The sequence below is a fragment of the Antrostomus carolinensis genome, unplaced genomic scaffold, assembly GCF_000700745.2.
Source record: "Antrostomus carolinensis isolate BGI_N321 unplaced genomic scaffold, ASM70074v2 scaffold23711, whole genome shotgun sequence".
NCBI classification, from domain to species: domain Eukaryota; kingdom Metazoa; phylum Chordata; class Aves; order Caprimulgiformes; family Caprimulgidae; genus Antrostomus; species Antrostomus carolinensis.
In genome coordinates, this window is record NW_010295218.1 from 15427 (window position 1) to 36071 (window position 20645).

Below are 20645 nucleotides of genomic sequence, written 5' to 3' on the forward strand. Positions count from 1 at the left end.
TGCTGAACCCTTATTTCGAAATGGTAGACTACAACATTGAGACAGCTAAGAGAGTATGTGGGAATGTTGCCGGCCTTTGCTCATGGACCAAAGCCATGGCAGTTTTTTTTTCCATCAACAAAGAAGTATTACCTTTAAAGGTCAGTCTGTTAATTAGTGGGAGGCACAAAAACACTCTTTCCTCCTCCTCCTCCCCACCTGTGTGCACTTGAGGATTTAATATGCTAGAAACATCCTCTGTCTTGTTCCAGCTGATGCACCACTCTGTAGGAATTTATTAACTCTATGTAAAATATATTTCAAATGTACTGCTACTTGTAAGTTGTCAAAATTATGAAAGAGATTGTGCAGTTTTATACCTCTGGGCTCCTTCTGAATGGGGTTGAAGCAGCTATCATTGAATTTAATTTACTACTGCAATTGCTGTACCTTAATTAAGAATAAAGTGGGAAAAAACTTGAGATCTGGTTCTTTTAATGTTCTGGATCTCAGTTGATGAGTAGACTGTACAAAGGCTCTGTTCATCAGTGTTATTTAGAGAAAAACAGGCCTAAATACTTGTTAGAAGTTAAGAATGAAAGTCGGTTAGGACATGGTCAACCATGATTTTAACACAGAATAGCTTGTATTTATAATAGGAATGACTGAGAGAGAAGCAAGGTTTGCAGTTAACAGGTAGTATCTTTCATTAGACAAAGCATATTGGTTGGAGAAATAAAATAGGCTTCTAGTGGCACCAGTCTTTTGCAGGCCATAACAGAGTAACTTTTGTGTCAGATGGAGAATGGATGTTATTCCCAGAAATTTTTCTATTTTTTCTAATTGACATTAGACCATCTACTTAACTGTAGCTACCTGCAATAAGAAGTTAGTTTGCTGTAAAATTAAAATGAAAGGGTTTAATGAATGATGAAATCTTTACTGAGCAGTTTGCTTTTGAAATGTAGTACAGTAAAACTTTGAGATACATTATAGCAAATGCTTTGAGATGTTGTATGCGTGAATACACTTTTATATTTATATCCTTCATAGGCTAATTTAGCAATCCAGGAGAATCGCCTAACCACTGCTATGTTGGATCTGCAGAAAGCTCAAGAAGAACTGGGTGCCAAGCAAGAAGAATTAGATACTGTGCAGGCAGAGTATGAAAAAGCAATGAGAGAAAAACAGGTGGACTGCTTTTTATGGAAAAGAACTTGCCACCCCTACTTTAAGCAAAACAATACGTTCTCTCAATTTCACTATTATTCCTTGGAAAGGATGTTGATGAATAAGAGGATAAGAAATAGATACTATTTAGTACTGCCTCTTTGTATCCCACCTCTTTCCTTCACCACTGATTGTCTCCACACCTCTCTCCTACCTTCTCAAAAACTATTTTATTTGAATTATTTGTTTAGCACCTACTACTGTACCATCATGTTTCCTTAAAGTATGTTATCTTTGTATAATGTATTTCAGATTCTGGGCAGAATTTCCCAGATTTAATAGGTACCAGGCATTTTGCATATTACTTAACGTGTATGCCAACATGAAAGTTAAGAGCAGAAATATTAAAAAGTTGAATCACATTTATGACAGATGTTGATAGTTTGTCCTGATGTATTTTTTCTACCCCACTTTCCCTCCTTCTCTGCAGTGATATAAGTGTTTGAGAATATGTTTTTAAGCTGTTGTTTAATTACTGGTTTAATTAGATGTGGGATTTTTCTGGACTGTCAGATACATGACTGTAAATCATATTTCTTTGTCTTTGGTTTTCTCTAGACTTTGCTTGAAGATGCTGAGCGTTGCCGTCATAAAATGCAAACTGCCTCAAGTCTTATAAGTGGTTTAGCAGGTGAAAAAGATAGGTGGACAGAGCAGAGTAAAGAATTTGCCATGCTAACCAAGAGGCTAGTGGGTAAGCTTTTGTCCATACCTTCAAACTTGAAAGTCAGTCATTTGAGTTGTAATGGGTAATGAAACTGAAAGCATTTTCATATTTTAAAAAACCCAAAAAACCAGTAACTGTGTATGCTGTGCATGGGCTTTTACTTGACATGTATAACATTCAGTGCATACTTTGGGACATTGATTTAACTTGACTGATGTTTGTAGGCAGCAGTCCAAAGAGAGTGATATGTTAACAAGTGCCAATAAAATGTCTATAATTGAGAATACATATGGAGGAGAGGAAGACTAATATGCATTCACTGACATTTCTATGTAGAAATCAATATTTTTAAATGCAGTTAATGTTCATAAAACTTTTGTTTCTTAGAAATTCAATTTTCATTTTATAAATATGAATTTGAAAACTAAAGTGCTTTGCAGTAAAGAATTAATTTATTAGTTAGATCAAGTAAATGAAATTTATCTTGTCCTTTACTGTGGTCTAAAGTTTCTTCTCTGACTTTTGCCTTGAAATGCTGTAAAAAGCAGATATTGTATAGGTTGTATTATAGTAGGTTGTATTTTATTTGCTGGTATAATATGTATATGTGTATTATTAACTTACTAAAAAGACAGGATACCTTCCCCACACACTCATTTTTTTTTTTTTTTTTAATAGATAACTTTTAAAAGTCTAAAAAAATATTAGCACTTAGTACAGTATCTTCTCTGGTTTGAATCTTGCATTCTTACTTCAGAGGTGCAAAAAACCCTCCCAGGTACAGTGTCATGAAACTTAGGGGAGCAATTTTGAAGCTGATAAGATTAAAACTTGTCAAACTTAATACCTCTGTAATGATGTCTGTTACAATTTTTTATTATTAGTTGTAATAATTGTAATTGATTAGTTCTTAATTAGTGCTCCTAAATAAAGGTTCTTTTCTCCCCCCAAAAATATTATTTAAGCTTGGTCTCGTGATTGTGCAGGGAAGTGATGGAATTGCCCGAGATCTGGTGTTTGGAATAGTGTTGTGTGTGTGTGTCTTGGGTTGACCTTGGCTGGCTGCCAGAAGCCCATCTCTTAAGTCCCACAGTTGTATTGTAAGGATAAAGTAAACGTGACATCTGCTGAAAGGTAGCATTGTCTTGCTATGAAATGAGTCTTGGGAAAAAGGCTGATTTGTCGTCTTTACGTGTCAAAGCGTGTTCTTCAGTTACCAGCCAAAATGTATAATAACTAAAGAGGGAAGCAGCTCATTCACGAATAGAATTGGCAAAGTTGTAATATTTTGTTTTATTTTCCCTTTTTTCTCTGCAAGGTGATGTGCTCTTGGCTACAGCTTTTCTATCCTATTCTGGTCCTTTTAACCAAGAGTTCCGCAGCCTGCTATTAAATGACTGGCAAAAGGAAATGAAAAGCCGGAAAATCCCCTTTGGTAACAACTTGAACTTCATAGAAATGTTGACTGATGCTCCAACTATCAGTGAATGGAACCTGCAAGGATTACCAAATGATGATTTATCTATACAGAATGGAATAATTGTCACTAAAGCATCTCGTTATCCTTTATTAATCGATCCACAGGCACAGGGTAAAATTTGGATTAAAAATAAGGAAGGCAGAAATGAACTTCAGGTAACAGGAATGCTGGTGCTTTCATAATCAGTAGAAACTTAGCTCACAAAACATTACAATTTAGTGATTCAAATAATACTATTATATAAAATGCCTAGTCTGGATATAAAGGATGTCTCAGATATATTTTGGTAGATTTGAGATTTGGCTAGATAAGAAAAATGTACATTTGAAGCTTATTAGTGCCAGTGACTCAGTTTGTTTAATGAATTTATTTTAATGAAACATAAACTGTTGGAAAATGACCTGGATAGGTAATGTCTGATAAGGGTTTGTCCTGGCTTTGGTTAGGATAGAATTCATTGTTCTCAGGGAACTGTGAGTGGGGGGGCCTGGGGCAGCTAGTCTGGGTGGCCAGGGCAGGTGTTCCATACCACGTGACGGTATTCCATACCACGTGACATCATGCTCAGTATTTAAACAGGGAAGTTCCAGGAGGAGGGGGTTGCTGGGTACCATAGTTCGCAAGCCGGTCCCGTGGTGAGCTGTTTTTGTTTCGTTTTCTTACACACACACAGAATCACAGAATGTTGGGGATTGGAAGGGACCTTGAGATATCATCAAGTCCAATCTCCCTGCAGGAGCAGGAACGTTACTCTTTCATTAGTACTGTTGTTTCTCCTTTACTATTCCAGTAAACTGCTCGTGTCTCAACCCCTGAGCCCGTTTGTTTATATTTTCTCCTCCCCATCCCACCAGAGGGTGGGGGGTGGGACAGGCAGCGACCCTTTCTGGTTAAACCATGTCAGGGTTGAAGCATGCTTGCAGAATGCTATAAGCATTAGAAAAAAACCCCCAAATAAGTGGTTAATACAGGTCATATAAACGTTTAAAAATGAAGATGTGCGGCATATTTTTATAATATATTAATCAGAAATTATTGGTAATTTGTGTTGTATTGACACCGATGTCAGGTGCTAAATTTTCTGCAATTATACGAGGAAGACAGTTTTGCAACAACATATAGTCTGAGGCAAGATACACCAGTTCAATGCAAACAAGGGAAAATATGAGAAAGACAGCCCTTGCTTGCTACAATTATGATTATACCAATAAACGAGCTTTTTAAAAAGATATCCCTGAAGAAGATAAAGAGGAGTTTGAAGCATAAGAGTGACTGAGAGTATTATTAGTAAACTACTTTCATTCATGTTAATTATTATCTCAGTGCAAAACTCTTTAATGGTTGTCTAGCTAGTTATGTTAAAAATAATGACTAGACTTTAACTGTGGAGTTATAAACAAATGAAGCTGAATATGCTTTGTGTACATATTGAAAATTAATCACAGTTTTACTGAGGACTACTTTTTAAAGCAAAGACTATTTAATAGCTTGCTCAATATATAAGCCATGATTTTCAAGGGGGGGAAAAAATTAAAAAGGAGCCCTAATCTTAGAATTGGCTTTGCTGCAGTTTAATTTTGGAATGTTATCCAAGATCAAAATAAAGGTGATAAAAGGTTCTTGTGAATTTCTGATCTAGTTGCACTCATAGGATATAAAAACTTTAAACACTCAATATTGCTTTGTTTCTACTTTTGTAGTTGAAAAAATAAAATTTGCATTCATTGTGATCTGAGAATATGGTACACTGATGCTACCTTTTCTTGTCGTCACAATCTTTGGTTTAAATCCCGGTCTTACCATAGGATCATTGTTTTTGTCAGTAATTTAAATACAATTAAACAATTTATAAATATAAAACAAACAAGAACTTGGTAACTGTGCATAACATAATATATAGATCCATGATTGTATTTTTAGATCACTTCTTTGAATCACAAGTATTTTAGAAGTCACTTAGAAGACAGCCTTTCTTTGGGAAGACCTCTTTTGATAGAAGATGTTGGAGAAGAGCTTGACCCAGCACTTGATAATGTTTTGGAAAGAAACTTTATTAAAATAGGTTCAACCAACAAGGTAAAAAAAAAAACCAAACGAGCAAACAAGTGGAACCAGACCCCTGCCCTTTTCCTCAACAAAATAACTCTTAATGAATCTATGACTATAAAATTTTGCTAATACAAAAAAAAAATAGAGTTTAAGATCACAAATAGTTAATATATTTAACCTATAGTTTCTTATCCTTTTGCTTATGACAATTTAAAAAAATTGAAATAATTTGTGAATAAGTAATTTAGTGTTCCATAGATATTATCAACAAATTCTTTGCATCAGACATATAATTTAAGGCTGCATTTTTATGCCTTTGAACAGAAAATAGGTAATCTTTTTTTTCTACATGCAGTGTCTGAAAGAATGAATACTAGTTCTTGATATCTCAAGACTTCTTTTTAATACTTAAGGTGAAGGTTGGTGATAAGGAAGTAGATGTTATGAATGGCTTCAGACTTTACATTACTACAAGACTGCCAAATCCAAGTTACTCTCCTGAAATTAGTGCTCGAACCTCCATCATTGACTTTACTGTGACCATGAAAGGTCTTGAAAATCAACTCTTAGGCAGAGTCATTCTCAGAGAGAAACAGGTAAAAAAAATTAATTGTATCTTTTTTTCCTGGCTATACATCTTACATTTACCTGTAGAAGGTTTTACTTTCATTTTAATTTATTACTCTCTATTCCTATATTGCAGGATAACTTTCAGGCTCTCTCTATTGTGATCATTATTAATATAACCTATTTATGATGGTTTTAAAACTGGCACAGCAGAAATTGACTCATTCAAGTGGAAGTTTCTATTTGTCTTTATTGTTGCAACTGTACCAAGTCAGCTTATTTTTCCTGCCTCAATAAATTACGACCTCATGAGAATGGCCTGTGAAAAGGAAAAGGGCCTGGAATAAAAAATGGTGTTCTGTCTACACACTGTGGAGCTCATGGCAACATAACCTGGTACAAAGGATGCAGACTTAGTTACTTCCTTGCTCCAAGGGGAAACAGGGTAACTACCTATTTTGACATTGTACACGTATTAGTTGAGGAAGTCCAAGTTCAGGATGATAATCCTAATAAAATGCCACCAGCAGTTCTGGAGGGAGGTTGTTTGGTATCTTTTTGAAATACTGGACACCTAGTCCCTGTAACTATAAGGTCAGGCAATGCTGAAGTCAAATGAGATGCTATGCATCTATGATTGTGTATTTACTAAGATTTTGGCAGTATTTCCAGTTTACCTTCACTAGAGAGGAATATGTTTGTTCCCTTATTGTGGCATCTGTGACGGTCCTCCTATCCTCCTTCCCCTGCCCCCTAGTGTAAGGCATTCCTCCTTAATGGCCGCAGTCATCTTGTTAATGTCAAGTAGTTGCATTTAATTCCTGATTTGTCCATGTATTTCATGAGAGAAATCACTCATTCCAGGAAGGCTCATATTTTGTCAGACAGCTTCATTGCACCATCAGATTTACTTCAACCAGTGACAGCTTGTCAGCCCACTATGTAATGGCATTATCATTGTCTGTCTGAAACACACTGATGTGTATATTCACAAAGCCTTATGCCAAAGTTCACTCCCGAAGTCCTGCAGTACACTACATTCCTCAAGATAATAATTTGATAAAATAATTCCTCCAGTCATTGCAGTTGCTGTTTGCTTGCTTGGAGGACAGAAAAGATAGGAACTTATTTTTTCTCAGGGGTGCAAGCAATAGACTGAGAAGCAATAGCCTCAAGTTGGAACATGGGAAATTTTGATTAGATATTGGGGAAAAAATAATTACATTGAGAGTGGTCAAGAACAGGAATAGATTACCCAGGGATGTTGTGGAATCTCCATTCTTGGAGGGCTTTAAGGCTCAACTGCATGTGTCCCTGAGCAACTGACCTATTTAGGCCTTTAAGCGGGGGGTTAGACTAGTTCATTTCTGGAGGTCCCTTCCAAACTAAAATTATTCTACTATTCTATGGTATCTTTGCCACTAACTGGCAATGTCCAGTGGGTGGACATACTGTGCTTTCTGGACCAGCACTCACTACTGCTTTATTTGTGACTATCTGGGGATAGTTATTACAGATAAATGACAAGTGGACCACTTGAAAGGCAGGGGGACTTTCATAGAATATACTTACCACTTTTCAGTTTGCTTGGCCTCCGTTTTTACACCCTATGGTTCAGGGTTTCCTCAAGAGTTGGTTTGGATATATCCCACCATCCAAAACCTTTTTTTCCTATGATATCTAGTTTTGAAACTTTGAGAATTTGAGGATTCCCATCTTAAGTATCTGGATTCTTGTTGCCTTCTTGTACCCTTTGGTAAGGATGTGGTGGAATTGAACTGTGAGACACTTCGCCAAATGATTTGAGCATTATGACTGCTTGGTAATATCCAGTGTTAGAATGTATGTGTGGAACTTCTGCCCCAAAACCAGAAAACATTATTTATCTGAAGTTAGCGTTCTTCAAGGTTTGTATGTGCATTTGTAACCTTCTTACCATTCCACCATCCCTAATATGGTTCTGCACTTTGAACAAGATTTATATGCAGTGAGGAAAAGGAGGGTTTAGAGGACATAATTTAAAGATACTGCGAGGTCTAACTTTCCATTCCTGTGTTGTCTGGTATGCCCATTGGTAGGATCTATGTGGTATACATCTCAAAGAATTCACTGATTACTATTAAGAATACTGGTACTGGTTTCTTCTTTCCCACCAGAATGTTAAACCAATTTGCAAAATGTGAACTGAGAATAAGGAAGTCAAAGGGTAGATGGTATATCTGTACAAATTTGATTCTACCCATTTTCTTGGAATAATTGATTTAAAGAGACTTGATATATGTCTGAATGTAGTATAGTTTATACTGTTTCAATGATATGACTTTTTTTGATGCATAGGCTGTTATGTAATTTGACAAAAACTTGCTTATTTAGTGTTGCAGAAATAGGTATGTTGAATTAGTAGTAGAGTTATAATATACAAGAGCTATTTATGCCTTTTTGAATTTTCACATTCATATTTCAAGATAGATGGTGGAAAAAGGTTCAAGTTTTGTAAGGAACAGATGATGCAAATTCCTGCACTTGTGAATAATTTTGTGACCGAATGATATAAGCTATAGCAGCTTTTATATTTTATGAACATTAACAAGATCTAGCATTCTTTGATATAGCCTGTAAAATGACGTCAGCTTGTGAAAGCAATTCAATAAAGTTGGATTTGAAACAGCCTCTTTGGTACAAGTTCCTTGAATTTATATGTATGGGAACTTGGCTTAGGGTTTTTAATCCTTGCTGTTATGACTGGAAATTTTTGAAGACATGCAGCAAACTTTCAGTTTTGTACTCTTTCTGATCTACAAAAAGTACTTTAAAAGCTTAATAAATGGATTTTTCGCTAAGGTTTTAATCTAAGGGTATGTCACCTGCTTTGGTCATTCTGTTTCCAACTTGTTTCTCAGGTTCTTGTGAGGAAAACTTAGGTTTCTCTTTTTTAAATATGTTGTATTCTAAAATATGTTTAACCTTTTAAATTGTGTGCAGCAAAACATGAAATTTAATTTCACTCAGAATGATTTCTCAGCATAATAATTATTATATTTAATTGGATACTAACATTCTTTAATGCTATACTTTTAAAAATTGTTTCTACTTCATCATACTTGTCTTGCTTCGTGATTGCTACCTGCTTTTCTTCAGTTCTATTATGTGTCATTTGATTAACATGGGGTTTAGTGTAGTTTTCATGTCTTTTTCATGGAATGAACACACAGCTTCCAACTTTGGAGAGACATTGTTAAAAATATTCACCAGACCTTTGTAAACAGTGAAGGAATACTTCTGCAGACATAGCTAATATTTCTGCCAACTGTCTTACTTATTATTGATTCATGATTCACATTATCCTCATCTTATGAAAGACTCCTAACCCATCCTCTCCCCTTTTCTTTCTTTTTACTTCACTGTATTGAAACATATTGTTTCAATTGAGTATTTTTATCTCTGAGGGATTAATTTGTAATACATTTTTAGAGTTTAATTTTAAGAGTAGTATAAGAATGAACTGAAAGGCCTTTTATCTCTGAAGAATATATGTTTCTAGATATTTTTAACTTTTTGTTTGTTTGTTTTAAATGTAAATCTGTTAATCGACAGTTATCTATCTTTTATATGTGACCACTGGAAAACAAAGTAGGTATCTGAACCACCTAGCTTGTATTACTAAAAGTAACCAACTAAATACTTCTAGTGAAGCAACTCAAATTGAGTTCTACCAGCTTTCTTTTCTTATTCAATGAAGCATTTTAGTGAGAGACTGAAATTCTCCCTGTTTGATGGAGGAGTATTTTTAGATGTACTTCTTGAAATATTTGATGTTTGTTGACTAAGGATGCTCATTATTACTGAGACTATTTTCAATATGGTGATTGGAAAACAGGGCATAAATGAGGATGACATTAAACGGAGTGAAATAAAATCCTGTGCCTGGAAAGGTGTTTGCACTTGTCTTTGAAACAGAAAGAGAAGAAAAACAATTACTATTCTGAACTTCTAATTCTATTAGGGCATGATATGAGTATGCTGCATAGTATTTGTTGAACCAATTTGTTAATGTATACTTATGTAGCAGGTTCAGAAACCTGGCAAGAGACCTGCTGTCAGAAATACCATGGGAATTCTTTCCCCAAATTAGTGCAGTTACTCTTGACTAACACTGTTTCAGTAGGATCAGTACTTTTAAAAGTAAATGCCTTGTTTTATTTTGTTTCTATTTTTTATTACTCTTCTGTTTTCCAATTATTACCATGTATTCCAACAGGAATTAGAGAAAGAAAGAACAGATCTTATTGAAGATGTGACTATGAACAAAAGGAGGATTAAAGACTTGGAAGATAACCTTTTGTTCCGACTTACAAGCACTAAGAGTTCTCTGGCAGATGATGATAGTCTAATAATTGTATTGAATAACACTAAGACGACCGCTGAGGAGGTAACACAGAAACTGCAAACTTCTGCTGAAACTGAAGTACAAATCAACTCAGCCCGTGAAGAGTACAGACCTGGTGAGTGAAGGTAGTGATGACGGACAAATGGCTGGAGTGTACGGTTAAAACAGCAATACTTAGAGTAAGAGAAATGGTAGGGTGTGATCAGGAGGACCATAATGGGTGGGAACAATCTGTGTTTTCCTGTAAGTAAAATGTATCTAGGAAATGTCATATTGAGCAATGGTGGAGAAAATAGTCAATGTTATGCTTCATGTGGAATTTATAAAATGGAATGAGCTATTCTCTCCCTAGACTTCTCATTGCTCTCAAGTGTACCTTTCCATCTAGTCTACTGGGTAAGAAACTTGGGAGGATATGGTTGTTATTTTTTGTCTGTTAAAATGTTGACACTTTTCATGGACTGTCAGTAAGACCAGTCATTAGAGTATTTAGGTAACTGTACTTTTGAGTTCAACATGCTTGACATTCTTTTAGGCAGCCAGTATATCATAAATGCTTTTGATATCTGTTTGGATGAATGCTTTGTTTATCCTGTCATAGATCCTTAAGTTTTTATAGTCAGCACATTTCTTCAGTCTCTTGGCTTTTAACTGACAAGTCAAAACATGTAAAAAAAAGTGAAAAAAATGTTCTCTGGTATTAGGTGAAATACCTGGATTTTAGGAAATATATAAGATGGTAAAATTGGTGTACCTGAAATCATTGCAGATTTTGTAAAACCTTTGTGTTTAAAACTAAATGAGTGCTGAAAATAAGTTAAATCAGTGCTGGGTAAGTTAAATCAATATAGCTCATTTGACTTTTATATGACGTCTTGAGAAATTTGTTTGGTTACTTGAACAGTACTTCAAACTATCTTACTTTTTATATGTTCTGCTGCTGATCTGAATATTGCAGTATGCCATCCAGGTACTCTCCAAATATGCTTATATTTGCAAACCGGGATTTACATAGTATGTATTAATTACAGCAAAGATTTTTTTTTTTTTTTTCTGATGTATAAATGAAGATTAATGTTTTAGGGGTTTTTTTTGTTGTTTTCTTTTTGGTTTTTTGTTTTTTTCTGGCCAGTAAGGAAAGGAACAAATCAAGGATCTCCAGTTAGCATTAGTGTTAAACTCACTATACTTGGAGAGAGTTAAATTTTTCTGCTCTGCATTTCTACTTTGAACACAGTCTTATTTCCTGTCTTTCAGTTGCAACTCGAGGTAGCATCTTATATTTCCTTATTACTGAGATGAGCATGGTCAATGTGATGTATCAGACTTCACTTCGGCAGTTTTTGGGGCTTTTTGACCGCTCTCTAGCCAGGTAATTTAGCTAACAATAAGTATCATCTGTATTTACCCAATCCTGGAGGTGGCTGTAATACTGTAAAGGTTTGTTGTAAACTAATGTGACAAAGAATAGTGTTGCTCGTTACAAACTTGACAGAAATTGTCAGTTTAAATACTTGTAAGTCTTTGTCTGTTAGTTACCAAGGCAAAGAACCTTCAAATGTACTTAGTCCTTAAAAATTAGGCATTAGGTAACTAAAAAGCATTATACTGTGTTAATTTTCAGCTATGCAGAAAGGCTTGATTAGAAAGGAATTTTGTTTTGTTGCTCCTTCAGTCTGAAAGTTGTTGCTAGCTTGGTGTCTGATATGCTGTGTTTGTGATCTATTATTTTTTAATGTTTTGAAAGTTTTCAACTCTGGCTTTTTCACTTTTGCGTAGTGTTCCCTTTAATAAAGCCTATGCAAATTGACATTCAACTACAAACCTTTTTTCCAATAGATCTACGAAGAGCTCTGTAACTAACAAGAGGATTGCTAATATTATTGAACATATGACATATGAAGTGTTCAAATATGCTGCCCGAGGATTCTATGAGGAGCACAAATTTCTTTTCACATTATTACTTACATTGAAGATTGATATACAAAGAAACAGAGTGAAGCATGAAGAATTTCTGACACTTATTAAAGGTTGGAACTGTGGAAAAATTTTAAGTAGAGCACATGTATTGTAGAAAATTTGTGAGCTGTAGTTGTATCTCCTAGCCAACCTGCTGCTTTCTTTTGCACGTGAGAAGCCAGTCAATTGAAAGAATTCAGTCTTATTCTCTTATGGTGATAGACAACATTGTATGGTAGTTCTAATTTATAGCAGCACACTGAATATTGATAAATATAGCTTTAAGAATTGTGACAATTTTAAAGGAAAATTGTTAAGTATCCTTTTGGTTGATGTTTGTGTGCTGCTTGAATACCATCAGGTATGTGTTTGAATGAGAAAAATTATTATTATACTAAATGTCATCTAGTTTATTTGGTAACTGCAGGAGGATGAGCAAGCAAATAGGAACAGAAAGTGATACTAACAGTTTAAAAGAATATCAAGCTATTACCTGAATATGACAAATTCATGACTTTTAGTCTTAACTGCATGCAAGCACTATGTATCTTCACTTGAAAGCTTGGAATAATTTTCTGTTATGCTTCCAAGATACTTAATTTTCCAGAAAACATTATTTATGGATTGTAACTATTATTTTTTCCATGTTGAATCTTCAGAATATATTTTTCCAACAAGCATTTAATTCCAGACATGTTGCACAAAGAAATAGTAAAACTTCAAAAGAGAAACTGTTTAACAAAGGTTAAGTTTAAGGTACATCGTAAAGAAATGTAAACAAACTAAAAACTCTGCTTTGCCAAAGACAGCGTGACTTTATAAGACCGAAAAACTCTGTAACCTCATAATTAAAAATCTAGATTCTTGTAGCTTGTGTTTTCTTTTTACTTTGTATTTGCTTTTTTTTAGCTTCAGTTGAATTCCAAGGAAGGCAAATGTATATGTTGTCTAAGTTATTACATTATCAACAAAAAATCAAAGAAGAAAGCATTGAAATTAAGCTTCTTCAGTTTTTTCTCCATAAACTAAAGCTTATTCTTTTACATTAAAAAATAAATATAGCTTGTAATCTAAAGCTTGCAGTGAGCAGGACATCAACAAGATGAAGTTGCTCAGAGCCCCATGCAGCCTGACCTTGAATATTTCCAGGGATCAGTCATCTACCACCTCTCTGAGCAACCTGTTCCAGTGTTTCACCACCCTCACTGTAAAAAATTTCTTCCTTATATCTAGTGTAAATGTACCTTTTAGTTCAAAACCATTTTCCCCTTGTCCTATCACCACAGACCCTTTCTGTGAAATAGTCTCGTAGTATCTAGTTTACATTTGCCAAATAGGCCTTTTTTCTTTCCTTTTTTTAAAAAAAAATTTTTTTGGTGTTTCCAACAGTTCTAAGTATAACTGTCTCCTAATTTCTTGCAGGTGGTGCTTCCCTAGACCTTAAAGCTTGTCCTCCTAAGCCAGCTAAATGGATTCTGGATATGACTTGGCTGAACTTGGTGGAGCTCAGTAAGCTTGAACAATTTTCAGATATTCTTGATCAAGTAAGTAAGAACTTTTTAAAATGAATCTCTTTTTTAATAGTGATGATCTGGTAGTGATCAAGTTATGTGGTGGGAAACAGGTTTATTTTATAGAACAGGATGAAAATGACAACAGATAGCCACAGGTGTGTCCTCAACTGCTTAGCAACCTATATTGATAAAAAGACTTAAAAACTCCAGGAAAATGAGAAGAAAGTAGAATATTTCATACCCTATATAATTATAATATTTTCAGACTGGAATATGACTTGCTATTATCCAATTCACATAATGCAACTTGAATCTTCTGGTTGTTAGACTTTCTTGCATCCCTGTTGTGCTTTCTTACACCATATTTTATGATGGCTTGTTACAATATTTCTCTGATTACAGGGAGTAAGAGTTAGGGAAAGGAACTTCGGTAAATAAAACACACAAGTGGTCTTGATGGACACTAAGTGTGTGGTGGCTAATGGAGTAAGTAAATAACATTTGATATATGTGAGGAGTACCTTCTGTACAGTCATGTGGGAAGCAGATATGTGCCTAGTGTTCTCAAAGCTATATCTGAACCTAGCTATCTATATTCTGACCTTGCTATGCCATGATATAATTGATGGAAAATACTGAGTAGTAGCTCTTTTTTTCAGAATATGAATACTTAAGGGCATTGTTGCAGTCTACAATTTTGTACTTAAAATCCTAAAGCTTATTCTCTCTTTTTTAATAGCCTTATCTGTGTGCTAATATTGCTAAACAAATGCCTTTGTGTGGATTACACATCTCTGACTCTTATTGAAAGTTTGTGACCTAGTAGCAGTTGAAATCTGACTTGTCTGTTTAGTGAGATTTACTCCTTTGATGGTATAATTGCAGATTTCCGGAGCGGAGAAACAGTGGAAAATCTGGTTTGATAGTGAGAATCCTGAAGAACAACTCATTCCTAGTGGCTATGGTCAATCCCTGGACTGCTTCAGACTACTTCTTCTTATCAGATCTTGGTGTCCTGACAGGACCATAGCTCAGGTATATTTATATAGCCAACATAGTCTGTTTAGGTGTCATTAGGATAATTAGGTGTTACAGGATTGCAGTTCAGTATTTTTTTTTTTTATTTAATGCTAAACTCCTTTTTGCAATGGACCTTTACCTCTCATTTTCTGAAATTCTTTTCAGACAATTTATGCATTTGTTACAGGGGCAGTGTTAGCAAAATTATTCTAATATATTGAATGAATAGTAGCAAATGATTTTACTGTGGAGATAGGATTTAATCTGGAGACCTATGTGTTTATCCAGTTCTGATTTATCAGTTCAGGAGGTGTTTTTGACTATCCTTGCTGATATTACTCTCTTCTCAACTCAACTTCTAGGAGCCCATTTTTAATCTTTATATTCTTCTCCAGTGTAAAAGAATAAAAAATTATGCAATTGCTGACAATTTCAGAGCAATGGTTGGCATTTTACTGAAGTCTGAATGCATCATTAAAAATATAGTATTAATTTTATGGATGCAAACCTTTAGACATTGTGACTGGATTCAGAGAAAGTCTCAACAATTATTGGTATAACTGCAGGCAGTAGAAGGTTAAATGGTACTGTATAATGAATATCACATGTGTGGTATGTGTGTGTGATAGTTTTAACTTAGCTGATGGCCAAACAAGACACAGCCACAGACACTTCCTGTTGTTGAATACAAAAAAGATCACTATTTGAATGAGCCTTTTCTATTTGTTAGTAAAAGGGAACAATAATCTAAGAATTTTCAAAATAAATAAGGCATAGCAGAGATAGTCTTCACCTGTTCCTCTGGATCTTTTACTTAGTGGCAGTTATTTTCATCATTACTATTAATTCTTTGTTTGTTATTTTAAGCATGAAGGTGGGAAGTACCGAACACCTTTGAAGCATATCTTCCATCCTTTCCTCCTTTTTTCTCTCATATTTGGAAAGAAAAGCTAGATTTTAAGGTTAGGAGTTATGCTGTCTAATGGAGATACCATCTTTAAATTATTAAAACCTTTCTAAAGGTTTAATAAAGTTGTTATAATATAAATTTGTAGTAGCCTTTTCTTTTCAGTTTACTAATTTGTTGTATTTATACTGGGAAGAAAGCAGTATTAAATGATTATATCACATTGCCTTTTTAATATAGGCAAGAAAATACATCACTGACACTATGGGGGACAAATACGCAGAGGGAGTCATCTTGGACTTGGAAAAGACATGGGAAGAGTCAGATCCACGTACTCCTCTCATATGCTTTCTTTCCATGGGCTCTGATCCTACGGACTCAATTATTGCTTTGGGAAAAAAACTGAAGACAGAGACACGTTGTGTTTCCATGGGCCAGGGGCAAGAAATCCATGCTTGTAAACTTCTACAGCAGACAATGGCTCACGTAAGGGACAAAAACATGATTTTTTTTTTTTTGTATCTGTATTTAACACTTAGCAATTAAAATCCTGTCATGAAATAAAGTCGTTTGGTGGGCAGTTAATGCTGATGCATATTTGTATAAATAAGTGTCCTAAGCAATAGAACTGTCTTTTCACAGTCATTTAGTTGGCCATAACAAGCTTTTTGATACTGTATCAACCAGGACACATATAAAATGGAGTTTTTGTTGTAGGTTGCTGACTGATGAACATAGCTGAATTGACTTTTTGGATTGCATGAATATTAAATATTCTTCAGCAAGCATTTCACAACAGTTTTGCAGTTTGGAATTTTTAGTAATACAAGCATATTTTGTCAAATGAAGATTAATTCCAAATATACTATTGATAGTTACATATCCTTAAGAAAAACAAGGCTGTATAGCAAAATATTTTGTATTACTGTAGTCTGGATTTTGGATTGGGATGAACAGTCTGATGGCACAGGCATTTGAGAAGTGAAACATGGAAGAATTGAAGAATAAAATTTCCTGTATAAGAAAGAAAAGCTGAGATATTCCAATTTAGCATGCTTTGCCCATCAGATGATAGTGCTGTTATGCCTGCTGGTGTCAACAGACTAAACTTACGCTTCTGTGTTATGAGCTTCTTCCTTGTCTGTATAACCAGTTTTCCTCTGACTTTTGCCTCAGATTCTCATTTGACAACTTCACACTAGGAGCTAATTAGCAGATCAGATGAGAAGAAACTAATTCAAAAGATAGAGAAGAGCAGCTCCTTTTGTTTAATTAAGAGAAATGCAGTTACTTTCCCTCACTGTCTCACGTACCCTCTTAATGAAGAGGTATGTGAAATGCCTATATGAAGTATGATAATTCATATGAAAAAAATTTCTGTCTATTGATTGATAGCAATAGATTAATTAAGTATGTACATTTAGTTATTTTCCAAATCTGTGACCCTTGTGAGGAACAAGGTTTAGCACCTTGCTCTAGGGAGCTAGTTCTGAGCTCTCTTACTTAAGTCAAGATTTATTGGTGTTTATCAGCACTACAATCATGTCCATATATGCTTTAGATGTACTGAAACGGAAAAGATAGGGATTACTTGAGAAGACCAGATTGGACAAGTAAAGACCACTTGTTCAGATGATGAAATCAAACAAGCTAACAACATCTCACATGAGCTTTATTTTGGAGAAAAAATAATTGCATGTGTAACATTACTATGGATACTGGTCTCTGTATGTGAAATGTAGAAGAAATAAAATTATTAAGGCCTTGATTTTGCTTTAGTGAGCCAGTGGTGCAAAATTGACTGTGGAGGACTTTTTCCTTTAACAGCTCTGAATAAGCATTTGAACACGTCTGTGTTCCTAACCTATATCATAAACAAAAAGCTATTTAGGTGATTTCAGTTTGCAAAGAATGCTGATAACTTTATATTCTGTTGTTTTAAACTAGGGAGGTTGGGCACTTCTGCAAAACTGCCATCTTGGACTTGACTTTTTGGATGAGTTGATGGACACCGTAATAGAGAAAGAGTCTGTCCATGAAAGCTTTCGACTGTGGATGACAACTGACATTCACAAACAGTTCCCCATCACTCTTCTTCAAATGTCTATTAAGTTTACCAATGAACCACCACAAGGGCTAAGAGCTGGACTAAAGAGAACATATAGTGGTGAGTGCTAGAGTGATAATGATTTAAAATTAATTTTGTCTCATTTTTGGACTTCCTGGTGTTATGTGGTCACACTGTAGCCACTGATAATAGGTGTAAGGTGATATGAGGAACTGATGGCAATGATGCCAGGACACATCTCAATCTTTGTTTTGAGCTAGGAGTTGTGAAAATTAAAAGGAAGAGAAGATCAGCTGAATTTCTGTTGCCAGAACTATTTGGACAGCAAAACAGGAAATACTTTTTCTTTTCTCAAATATTAGCTTCTCATATCTCAGTTCAGAGTGTTTAAATATTTAATCTTCTTGTGTCTTTTGGCAGAAAAGCAACATGTTAATCTTTGTTTATTAAGTGGTCTTTACATTGCATAGAATAAAGGTCAAAGAGTCTGTGCAGAAGGAACTTAATATGAATTCAGCTATTAATAAATTGTGGGGTGTTTTTTTCTGAAGTTTATTCTTTTAATTTGAGCAATGTAATATGCTATTAACCGTCTCCAGCATAGAGCACTTTGTAGGACAATAATTTACTCTTGGGAGAGGCAGAGAGCCAACTGAATATCTCTAGGTGTGATGTTTTAGCACTAATTTGAAGTAGTTTTGAAAAATATTGTTACTGTGTTTCTTATGAAGCCCACTTACAATCGACAGGTGTCAGCCAGGATTTACTAGATGTCAGTGACATGGTACAATGGAAACCAATGTTGTATGCTGTAGCCTTTCTACACTCCACTGTTCAAGAAAGACGCAAATTTGGATCTCTGGGTTGGAATATACCATATGAGTTTAATCAAGCTGATTTCAATGCTACTGTGCAGTTCATTCAAAACCATTTGGATGGCACGGATGTCAAGAAGGTAAGTGATTTTTTTGTGGGATGATGGATTAGGATGATGAGTCTTTCTAGTAGTAGTGTATACATGGTATATACATTCTAGTATGTACATGGTTCCCAATAACTGAAACACAAACATGATTTTAAATTATTCTTTTGTTTCTTTCCACACTCAGCATTCCAACTATGCGTGTCTGTAGAGCAGCAGGTTTAAATTAGATTTTAAATCCTGTTCATGTTAAATTTCCATATTAACCTGTATATTAAAAAAAATCCCTCCAAACTGTCTCCCCCAAAACCTTAAGAAATATAAACCTTAGAAATACTGACCTTCTTTTCAATGCTAATTAAGTCAGGTAGTTAAAAATGGACCACTGTATTTAAAATATTATTTTGTTTAAACCTATTTTGAGTAAAAATAATAATATTTGACTCTTCCAACCTTTCATGGCAGCATAAAGAGATTGAAAGTGGCTTTAAATGACTATGTAAGAATTCCTAAGTTCCTCACTTTCATATGGTCAGTTGTCATATAGAGTTCTGTGACAAATCACTTTGCAACTGTCATTTTAAATGAAGCTGAAAGCATGATGGGAATGTTGCTCTATCCCTCTTGCCCAGATGCCAGAATAGCCTCTTGAATTAGTTGTTAATTAATTCAATTTTGAGAAATTCTTGAAGGAGTTCTGGGAATGCAAGGAAAAAAGAGTGGTAAGAAAATAACTTCCTTGCAAAAGGGACAGTCTTGCAGTACTTGGTATATCAGCTGTTCTTACTAAGGGGGATGTAAGTAGGTGAGAAGAAGATTAGCTAAGTCAGTGCTTTCTGCTTTGTTTTAGGGGATCTCCTGGAGTACCGTTTGTTACATGATAGGTGAGATCCAGTATGGTGGCCGTGTGACAGATGACTATGACAAAAGACTCATGAACACTTTTGTAAAGGTTTGGTTCAGTGAAAATACATTCAGTCAGGAATTCAGCTTCTACAAAGGATACAGCATACCCAAATGTACTATGGTGGATCAATACCTTCAGTACATACAGGTTGGTAAATTAAAGCTTTTCAACACAGAAACCCCCTAATTCACTTGTTTCTCACAAGTTGCTGGGTCCCTATATTTTGTCATTTCTTACTAGTACCTTTATTTTGTCTTTTATTTTCTAACAGTGTACATATCTACTAGTGACAACTAATTGTTGTCATCAATGTTATCCTCATGACAGCATTCTTTTTCTTTTTCATGTGATTTGCTTGAGGGCCATACCTGAAGGCATACAGTTATTAAAGATGACAAAGAATAGAGTCCATTTGGTATAACCTCATAGAAATAAAAAGTGTAGACATATTAAAGTACAAGGTGACTATCAAAATAGTATATAGAGGTTAAAACTGTATTTGTTGTTAACCTTGGAGTGATTTGGGCTGTGACATGACAAACAGATCACAGCTAGTTATTTGCCATAAGACTGTTTGAAGAGATCTAGACTCTTACTTTAGAATGCAAGAGGTTCGTTTTGGTTTGGTGTGGGGTTTTTTTTTTTTGTTGTTTAATAATTAGCTTATAAGTCCGTCTCCAATTGTGCTTTTTTTTTTTTTTATATATATATTTTATTATGTAGGGTCTTCCTGATAAGTCCGTCTCCAATTGTGCTTTTTTTTTTTTTTATATATATATTTTATTATGTAGGGTCTTCCTGCTTACGACACACCAGAGGTGTTTGGCTTGCACCCCAATGCGGATATCACTTACCAAAGTAAACTTTCCAAAGATGTATTGGACATCATCCTCAGTATTCAGCCTAAAGATAGCTGTAGCGGAGGAGGTGAAACCCGAGAAGCAGTTGTAGCCAGATTGGCTGATGATATGCTGGAAAAGCTTCCTGCT

The 20645-nt window shown here is 34.9% G+C and overlaps 1 protein-coding gene across 1 annotated transcript in view; it reads left to right on the forward strand.

The window, feature by feature from the left end:
• The window catches only part of LOC104532657 (dynein heavy chain 5, axonemal), a gene marked incomplete at both ends in the record, with an annotated part of 34865 nt that extends 14223 nt beyond the window's left edge, over positions 1-20642 (forward strand). The window contains 16 exons of the mRNA XM_010177913.1: positions 1-140; positions 1033-1170; positions 1768-1903; positions 3195-3511; positions 5277-5432; positions 5819-6001; positions 10231-10474; positions 11617-11731; positions 12199-12389; positions 13741-13862; positions 14718-14867; positions 16000-16245; positions 17707-17926; positions 18577-18782; positions 19600-19803; positions 20448-20642. Of these exons, the coding sequence (XP_010176215.1) occupies positions 1-140; positions 1033-1170; positions 1768-1903; positions 3195-3511; positions 5277-5432; positions 5819-6001; positions 10231-10474; positions 11617-11731; positions 12199-12389; positions 13741-13862; positions 14718-14867; positions 16000-16245; positions 17707-17926; positions 18577-18782; positions 19600-19803; positions 20448-20642 (2963 nt within the window). The remainder of the gene's footprint in view (positions 141-1032; positions 1171-1767; positions 1904-3194; positions 3512-5276; positions 5433-5818; positions 6002-10230; positions 10475-11616; positions 11732-12198; positions 12390-13740; positions 13863-14717; positions 14868-15999; positions 16246-17706; positions 17927-18576; positions 18783-19599; positions 19804-20447) is intronic.
• Between the last annotated feature and the right edge of the window lie 3 nt (positions 20643-20645).